At 42.8% G+C, this 9,798-nt stretch overlaps 1 protein-coding gene across 1 annotated transcript; it reads right to left on the bottom strand.

Annotated features, from left to right (window-relative positions):
• Nucleotides 1–2,016: 2,016 nt before the first annotated feature.
• On the bottom strand, nucleotides 2,017–6,910 carry ACOT6 (acyl-CoA thioesterase 6). The gene is given in 4 exon segments (XM_012656122.1): nucleotides 2,017–2,599; nucleotides 2,601–2,648; nucleotides 4,262–4,464; nucleotides 6,383–6,910. Coding segments are annotated over 4 exon segments (1,206 nt in total). The 5' UTR covers nucleotides 6,780–6,910; the 3' UTR covers nucleotides 2,017–2,041.
• Nucleotides 6,911–9,798: the final 2,888 nt, after the last annotated feature.

The following is a 9,798-nucleotide window of genomic DNA, read 5'->3' as shown; positions in this document are numbered from 1 at the left end:
TTGACTTCTTCCTCCAAATCCATCATTATGCTGGCCATGAATATTGGATTTTGTGCATATCTACATGTTAGCACTTGAAAAAGTATAATGCCTTCTCAAACTTTTTTTTTTTTTTTTTTTGAGACAGGGTCTCGCTCTGTTGCCTGGGGCTAGAGTGCAGTGTCATCATGATAACTCACTGCAACCTCAAACTGATCCTGCCTCAGCCTCCCAAGTAGCTGGGACTACAGGCATTGGCCACCACGCCCAGGTACTTTTTCCATTTTTTGTAGAGATGGGCTCTTGCTACAGCTCAACCATGTTCATTGCCCACTGCACAAGAGGAAGCCAATACACTGAGAAAACAGGGTTTGCAGCAGAGAAAGAGTTTAATATTGCAGGCACCATGCGAGGAGATGGGAAGGATTTCTCAAATCCATCTCCCTGAGAACTTGGGAGAAATGCTTTTTAAAGATAGTTTGGTGGGCAAAGGGTTAAGGAGTTGGGTCTGCTGATTGGTGGGGGATGAGGGTTGGGATGCAAAAATTATCTTCTCAGTTGTGAAGTTTCCTGGGTAGGGGTAATGTCTAGTCATCATCTTCATGTATGACTTCTGGGGCCTTTTTGGCCTCCACTTCTCTCACCCTCCCAGTCACTTTCCTTATAACTTCTTCCTGTGATTGCCCATCCCAAGAGCATTTCTTGAGTAGCAAGTCCACCTGGGAGTGAGTTAAAACAGAGGCTCCCAGAATTCACATCATAGAAAATTAGACTACATGGTGAATGACTATACTCGATACAGAGTTGTGGGTTTTTTTTTTCTTCTTTTTGTTTTTGAGATAGGGTCTCACTCTGTCACCAAGGCTAGAGTGCAGAGGCATAATCACAGCTCGCTGCAACCTAGAACTTCTGTGATCCTCCTGCCTCAGCCTCCTGAGAAGCTAGGACTACAGGCACACACCACCACACCCAGCTAATTTTTAAAATTTTTTGTAGAGACAGGGTCTCATTACATTGTCCAGGCTGGTCTCAAATTCCTGGCCTCAAGTGATCCTCCCACCTCAGCTTCCCAAAGTGTTAGAATTACAGGTATGAGTCACTGCTCCTGGCCCTTCAACACAGTTTTAACAATTGTTCAAAATTAAGTTACCTCTAAGAATCTTTCTTTTCGTTAGATAAAATCTCATGGGCATTTGCTTGGATAGACTCAAATTGGTGAAAGATTTTGTAGGTGCCTAGAAAAACCATGGAATTGTGCCGGGAAGTCCCAGAAAAATTTTCCTGTGCTCAAGGAAGACCCTCTACTCTAGTCTCTTCTGATTCTAGATAGTGCCCAGTACACTGCTTTGGGTTGAGGCAGATGGGTCCTAGTCCTTCCCAGTAAGAAGGTAATAGGACCAGATGATGCTGGAAGGAAGTCTGATTTGGCAAGTATACCATGACATCCAAAAATGAAGGCCATGGCCCACAAGGTATAGTCCTGAAAATCTTGGCATCAAGGCATTCCTCCAGGCAGGCAATTACCTTATAGTGACCAGGAATCCAGACAGGTGGTAGACATAAAGGAAGCATATCAACAGGTACAATGCTCCCAATGTTCAGATTGGGGTTCAGGGAAAAGTCTTGAGTAAATGTTCAGGAATGTGTACTGGCAAGAATAAGGCAGAATCCTTCCCTTAAGAGACTCGAGTGGGCCAGTGCCCAAGGCTCAGACATGGTCAGTTAGGGCCCAAAGGGAATATGGGACTCCACAGCAATACAGAAACTCAGTTCTCAGAAATGGGACACAGTTCTGAAGCTAGGCCAGCACTTAAGAGTTGGGCAAGCACTTCTTAGATTTTTCTTGCTTAAGGTTAAGATCAGTCCTAAAGATGAGATCAAGTTAAGCGCTGGGGAGAAAAGTGTAGATCCAGCAGTGAAGGAAGGCAGGCTGTGAAGGCTGAGAATCCAGTAGGACCTGACAAGGAAGCTGAGCAGGTTGGTTCCTTGGTGCTCTGGAAAACCCAACACGAGTTGTATGAGTACGATTTTTATTAATGGTATCTGGTCTGTGGTTGCAACGTTATATTTTGCTGTGCCTGACAGATTTTTTACCATTGAGATGTTTATGGAAGAAAATTTGAATTTTCTGCCAGGCATCCACCTGTGCCCTTGAGTGAGCCCTTGGCTCACCTCCATAGAATACTGCTTTTTTGACCACTGCATGCACAGAGGCTCTAAAAGGAGGAAAATAAGGTGGGTCAATACAATTACCTGTTTCTGGGTAGCAGATTATCTGGGGTCTCTCTTTCCCATGGGCTTGTAATCTTTCAGAAGCTATATGAGCATAGAATTCACTCTTCCAGCTCTGATCATCCATGCCAACAATAAACAGGAAGGGACCCGGGGTCTTTTCCAATGGAATAAGACTTAAGTGATTGGGTTCCTCCAGAGCATTGTTCCAAACATCCAAAAAAGTGAAATGTCCTGACTCAGTGATTTTTAGTTTTCCTAGATCATTGCCAAGATTAGGAATAATCATATCCTTGTAATGCAGAGGAGCCACTGTGTTGGCCACACAGGCATTGATAAGTACAGTGGTTGTGATGCCCTTCAGGAAAGAAGCCATTGAGAGACATAGGGTCACCTCCTTTGGAGAAGCCAAGAAGCCCAACACTAAGGCCTTTCACCTGATGAGGAGAGAGAGAAAGACACAAGCCTAGAATTCATAAATGGAGGACTAAACAGTGATTTCACATTCTCCAAGTAGCTTTCTTAAATATCATTTGCTTTCCTTTCTTATATAATAATATACAAAATTCAAATGTATCTTCTAATAAGTGAATCAATTGATTTCCTAGTACATAGTCCATCCCCTAACATTTATGAGTCTATCCCCTAATCAAAAGTATACACAGAGGCCCATATACCCTAAGCTAACTATTTAGAAGTTATAAATCAAGTGAAAAAAAAACTGTTAAATAAAATATGTTCTTTCTCCTATCTTGATAAATATATCACCATAACAACTTATAAGGTCAGGCTCAAATTTGAAATCTTGGAATTCATTGGAGTTCTGTACTGGAACATGGCAAAGGGGAAAGCCAGCCCCTGGACCCCGGCCTACCCTCCTTCTCTGCCATCCCTTGGCTCCTTCATGGACCTTGAGGGGCTTTTCACACATGTGTGCGGTCACCCCAGCCTGCATGTTTAAGGCCTAGGTGTATACATACTGACAGACCCAGAGAAGGGGCTTGGGGCCTAGAAGCAGGATCAGGGCTCTCTGGCAGAGAATTCTGGGATTCCAGATACCAAGAGCATTGGGGGTGGGGGAGAGGACCTCGCAGAACATCTTACTTCTAAACATTAGAATGTTTAAATTTGGATAGTAGCAAAGAGTATGTATCATTCCATTTACTTATTTATTTATTTATTTTGAGACAGAGTCTCACTCTGTTGTCTGAGCTAGAGTGCCGTGGCATCAACCTAGCTCACAGCAACCTCACAGTCCTGGGCTCAAGCTATTCTCCTGCCTCAGCTTCCCAGCTGAGACTACAGGCACACGCCACCATGCCCGGCTAATTTTTTCTATTTTTTTTAGTTGTTTGGCCAGTTTATTTCTATTTTTAGTAGAGACAGGGTCTTGCTCTTGCTCAGGCTGGTCTCGAACTCCTGAGCTCAAGCAATCCTCCTGCCTCGGCCTCCCAGAGTGCTGGGATTACAGGTGTGAGCCACCACGCCCGGCCTCATTCCATTTATAATCATACCAAAATGTTCTATAATTTTTTTCCTATTATCAGATAAGGACATTCTTCATAAAACCATAAGACCATTATCACACCTAATAAAATTAATGATTACTTAATATCATCAAATATACCATTCCTATGCAAATATCACCAACTATCTCTAAAATGTCCCTTTATAGTCACTTTTCCCTCTATACATTTACATTAATCTTCTCAGTGAGAAAAATTAAACCCCAGAGGTGGCAACTGCCTTATTCAGTATCATAAGGCCATTTTGTGGTAGATATAGAAAGAAAGGTTCTCAAGGTTAGTAACTTTTTAGTCCAGTGCTCTTTGAATGATGGTAAATGATCACAAAGGGAAGTAAATAGTCAAGTCTTAAGGGATTGGAGACAGAAGGGTGAAAATGGAAATAATAATCATAGTCACTTTTGAAGGAGCCTTGGTGTCTCCTGGCCTAGATCTAGTGCCCAGTTGTCCTGGTAGGGCTTCTGGATTCAGCAATGTCCACTTCACCCCCTCTCCTCTGCATGCAGATGATCACTGGAACCTACCTTTGGATGCTGCAGCATAAAGTCCACTGCTTCTTCAAAGTACTCCAGATGCATGTTATTCAAATGTTCAGGGAGGTCTTCAAATCTGAAATAAGCCAGAGGAAGCACAGCAAAACCATGTCTAGCCAGGAGGCTTGCCCTATCTTCACAAAGGCCACCACCAATTCCAAACAGATCGATGATCCCAGGGGAGGGCCCCTCACCTGGAAAATACCACAAATCACAAGGAGCTTTGGACTCTGAAAAGAGATCTTGGCTTTCAGAGTTTGGCAGTCAGCAAAGAAGTTTTTGAGGCTGGGGGGTTGGGGTGGAGATGCTGATAGAAGAAGAAGCTTTTTTATTTTTCTTTTTAGGGCAAGGGGGAACAAAATGTCTTATTTTCTTTAGAATTTTTCACAAACAATAATAATATATAAATAAGCCAAGTTAGAAATAACACAGTGTGATGTAGGTTTTCCACCAAATATTGATTCTCATTTTCCTCAAAAACAATATCCATTTGAGAATGCTCTGAGAGCTATAAAGTGCTCTACATATACGGGAGATTATTAGAATACATCCCCTACCTCCTTAAACACCCTGCTCCAGCCTTAAAGAATGCCTTCCCTACCATGCCGTGTTCTCTTTGGCCCCTGAATATTCATATACACCACTTCCTTTACCTAGAATACTATTCTCTCTCCCTTCCCATTTTTTGATTGGTTGACTCCTCAGTCTTCAAGCCCAATTTAGATCTCCCTTCCTGAAAGCCTTTCCAGATCCCCTCAAGGCTGAATTGTGTTAGGTGGCCTTTTATATATTTCCAATAGCTTGATGGACCTGTACCTCCCCTATCATAGCACCTGTCACAATGTGTTATAGGTACAAGGATAACTGTCTGTATCCTCTATTAGACCATAAGTACAGTGAGGCCTGTGTGTGACTTTGTTAGCTACTGCATCCCAAAACTTTAGCATAGTCTTCATACATATTTGTTAAATGATCAAACCTTTCCACATTATTTACAAAAGCCTTTGAGAAAACAATAAATTTTAAATGATCCACATAGTAGACATTGAAATAGTAGTTAACACAGGATTGACTTGACTGGAATGTCAGATACCATGGTGGGGTGGTAAGGGTTTCTTTGTTGTTAATGGAAGCCTTTAGAAGATCCTTACTGAATCAGTCAGTATGATTTATGGAGCTCCTACTATATCCCTGTGAAAGCTTCCAGGAATATAAAGATATAGATATGTGTAAGACCCAGTTGCAGCCCCAGGAATTCCCAGTGTACAGGCAGCCACTAGTTAAGGTTAGGAATTGCTCAAAAGCTGTAAAAATTAAAGCAGGGTCTCTTGTTTTGGAGAATAATTACAGAATTCAGTTTAGGGATTCTGTACGCTGTGGCAACGCTAGCATTTTTATATAGCAGGGTTTAAGTCAGGAATTTGGTTGGAAGGGGTGGGCCACAGGTCTTGTTTCCAGGCCACCTTTACCTAGCAAGCACTGTTTTCACCTAGACTAGGGTGTCTCAAAGACAGCACTACAGACATTTGGCGCACGAGAATTCTTTGTTCCGGAGACTGTTCTGAACATTGTGGGATATTTAGCAGCATCTCTGGCCTCTACTTGCTAGATGCCAGTAGCACCTCCCTCTTCAGGTGTGACCACCAAAAATGTCTCCAGATATTGCCAAATGTTTCCCAGGGAAGAGGCAAAATGTTTATTAGAGAGAAGACTGTCAGGGAATTTTGTGAGAGTCTGTTTTTAATGATTACAGGGAACTACCTCTGTGAGTTTTAGCCTCCCTGGAAGTTTGATCTTAAAGGAGGCAAAAAATCACTCTTGGACACTACCATAGGTCTTTGTCTATAACGGTATTCAAAACACAGCCACATGGCTGGCACGTGATGGCTCTCAATAATTGTCAGTTGAACGCACTCTTTAGCAGACAGCGAAGGAAATGGCAGTGCCCACAGGGAGAGACATAAAAGGAAAAACTTCCATTGGGAATCTATGACAATCTGGAGCGCAGAGACGAGATCTGGGGCGTTCCACAGTCACGTGGTTCCCAGGCCAGGCAAGGGGTCCGCGAGGGTATCAGGGAATTGACCTGGCTCAGAGCAAGCAATGGCTCACCTGGCGGCAAGAAGTCGCGCTCGTGTACCGCCCGGCCCAGCAGCCGCCCGGCCTCGGGCCCGTGGCAGTCCAGCACCTCCAGCTCCACGGCGAAGGGCGTCCGCACGTCGCGCTTCACAAAGCGCCAGAAAGGCTTCTCGGGCTCCAGGGCCCAGAGCAGCCCCATGGGCTCGAGCCCCGCGAAGCTGCCGCCCAGCGCGGGCGCGCGCGCCAGGTCCAGCTGGCCGGCGGCGTCGGCGCGGTAGCGCGCGTGGGCCCGGAAGAGCGCGCCCTTCTCGTCGCGCAGGGACGCGCGCAGCGTGACCGGCTGCTCGGGGGCCAGGCCGTGCACGACGATGCGCACCGGCTCGTCCCAGCAGCAGCGGCCCGCGGGCTCCAGAATCAGCGTGGCCGTCATTGCGGTCCCGGAGCGGGGAAGGCAGAAGGCCTGATCCTCAGGCCGGTGGAAGGTCGTGGAGAGCGCGCCGAGAGTCCTCGCGGGATCTGGTGTCCCCTAGCTGGGAGCGGTCGGTGGCTGAGCCGGCCTGGGAGGCGTCTGGGCACTTCAGACCTGTGGACCCGACGGCCTTGACTCTTCCGAGGCAAAAGGAACCAGCCTCCTCTGGCCCGGGGCGGGGCCAAAGGGAAGTCCAGAGGTTCTGGGTGTGGCCCCAACCTGCCCCACACCACTCTCACTTGGACTGAAAGTTACTGCAATGTATTCGTGGTAAAACCAGAGGTAGATGACATCAAGCCCCTTCACGGGGTCTATGGCAACGTTTTTTAAAGCTTTTAGTGAAGTATAACTTAATTCTTTTTGATTGGGATCTGTTACTGGACAATTGGTGTAGTCATTTGGTTGTGTCATATTTCCTTGCTTTTCATGTTTCCTGTGTTCTTCTGTGGATCTGATGTAGTAGTCACTTGTTCCACTTTTTGAAATTGCTTTTTTGTTTAGAAACACAGTCTCACTAGTCACTGAGGCGGAGTACAGTGGTACAATCATAGCTCATTGCAGCCTAAAATCCTGGGCTCAAAGAATCCTCCTCCCTCAGGTTCCTGAGTAGCTAGGACTACAGGCACATGCCACAACAGCTGGTTACATTTTTAAAAGTTCTTTTTCTAGACACAGGGTTTCACATGTTGCCCAGGCTGGTATCAAACTCCTGGCTTCAAACAATCCTTCTTTCTTGGCCTCCGAGATTGCTAAGGTTACAGGCAAGAGCCACCACTCACAGCTTGTTTTGTTGTTGTTGAATTGTTTGAGTTCTTTGTAAATACCAGATATTGCTCCCCTATCCAAAGTATACTTTGCAAATATTTTCTCCCATTCCATAGGTTGTCTGTTTATTGATTATTTATTTTGTGGTACAGAAGCTTTATACTTTAAGTCCCATTTGTCTACTTTAGTTTTTGTTGCCTGTGCTTTTGAGGTCTTAGTCATGAATTCTTTGCCTAAACCAATGACCATAAGAGTTTTCCCTATATGTTTTTAGTTTCAGGTCTTGCACTCAAGTCTTTGGTGAATCTTGAGTTGATTTTTATATATGGCGAGAACTAGGGGTCCAGTTTCATTCTTCCACATATGGCAATCCGGTTTTCCTAGCACCATTGATTGAAAAGAGTGTCCCTTTCCCAGTGTACGTTCTTGTCAACATTGTGAAAGATTAGTTGTCTGTAAGCGTGAGACTTTATATCTGGGTTCTCTATTCTATTCCATTCATCTATGTGCCCATTTTTATACCAGTACCATCCTGTTATTGTTACTATAGCCAAGGAGTATAATTTGAGTCAGGCAGTGGGATGCCGCCGGCTTTGTTGTTTTTGCTCAAGATGGCTTTGGCTATTCAGGCTCTTTTTTGCTTCCATTTTAACTATAGAATTGTTTTTTCTAATTCTGCAAAAAATGATGTTGGTATTTTGACAGATATTTTATTGAACTTATAGATTGCTTTCGGCAGTATGGTCATTTTAATGATATTAATTCTTCCAATCCATGATGATGTGCTGTTTATCCATTTGTTTGTGTCATCAGTGTTTTGTAGTTTTCTTTGTAGAGATCTGCCTTCTCCTTGGTTAGGTACGTTCCTAGGTATTTTATTTTTTTGTCGCTATTGTAAATGGGATCACTTTCTTGGTTTGGTTCTCAGCTAGATTGTTACTGGCATACATAAACTCTACTGATTTCTATACATCTTTAGGGTTTTCTAGATATAAGATCATATCATCAGTTACCAGGGATAATTTCACTTCCTCTTTTCCAGTTTGGTTGCCTTTTGCTTTTTTCTCTTTCCTGATTGCTCTCGTGAGGACTTTTCCCCATCAAGCATGGTGTTAGCTGTGGCTTTGTCATATATGGCCTGTATTGTTTTGAGGTATATTCTTTCTATGTCTAGTTTATTGAAAATTTTTATCATGAAGGGATGCTGAAGTTATCAAACGCTTTTTCTATGTCTATTGAGATGATCATATGGTTTTTGTCCTTAATTCTGTTTATGTGAAGTATCATACTTATTTGTGTATGTTGAATTATGCTTACATCCCTGGTATAAAACCCTCTTGATCATGGTGTTTTATACTTTTGATGTACTGTTGGATTCAGTTTGCTAGAATTTCATGAGGATTTTTGAGTGTATGTTCATTAGGGATATTGTTCCGTAGTTTTCTATTTTTGTTGTGTCCTTGACTGGTTTTGCTATCACAGTGATACTGGCCTCATAGAATTATGTAGGGAGAATTCCTTCCTCCTTGATTTTTTTTTTTTTTTTAGACCAGTTTTAAGAGGATTGGTATTAGTTCTTCTTTGTATGTTTGGTAGTATTCAGCTGTAGATCCAATTGGTCTCGGGTTTTGGGAGGTAGATTTTTTATTATTAATCAAATCTCACTACTCATTATTGGTCTGTTCAGGAATTCTATTTTTTTTTTTCTTGGTTCAATCTCAGGAGGTTGTATGCTTTCAGGAAATCATCAGTTTCCTCTAGGTTTTCTGGTTTGTGTTTATTTGTTCATAATACTCTCTGATGATCTTTTGACAGCACTTGTAATGTCTCGTTTTCCATTTGTGATTGTGTTATTTTGGATCTTCTTTTCTTGGTTAGTGTAGGTAGTGGTTTATAAATTTTGTTCATCTTTTGAAAGAACCAACTTTTGTTTTATTGATCTCTTCCATATTGCTCTTTTGGTCTCTATTTCCTTTAGTTCTGCTCTGATCTTTGTTATTTCTTTTCTTTTTCTAACTTTGCGTTTGGTTTTTATTTGTTTTTCTAGTGCTTTGAGATGCAATGTTAGATTGGTAATTTGTTGGTAAATTTTTACTTTTCCAATGTTGGCATTTAATGCTATCAACTACCCTCTTAGCACTGATTTTTATGTATTCCACAGGTTTTTGTATGTTGTGTTTTCATTTTCATTACTTTCAAAAAATTTTTAAATTTC

This window comes from Propithecus coquereli, unplaced genomic scaffold, assembly GCF_000956105.1.
Source record: "Propithecus coquereli isolate 6110/MARCELLA unplaced genomic scaffold, Pcoq_1.0 Scaffold5, whole genome shotgun sequence".
In the NCBI taxonomy this organism is placed as follows: domain Eukaryota; kingdom Metazoa; phylum Chordata; class Mammalia; order Primates; family Indriidae; genus Propithecus; species Propithecus coquereli.
Note: the sequence above shows the minus strand (reverse complement) of the source record. Positions and strands in the feature narration are given on the sequence as shown.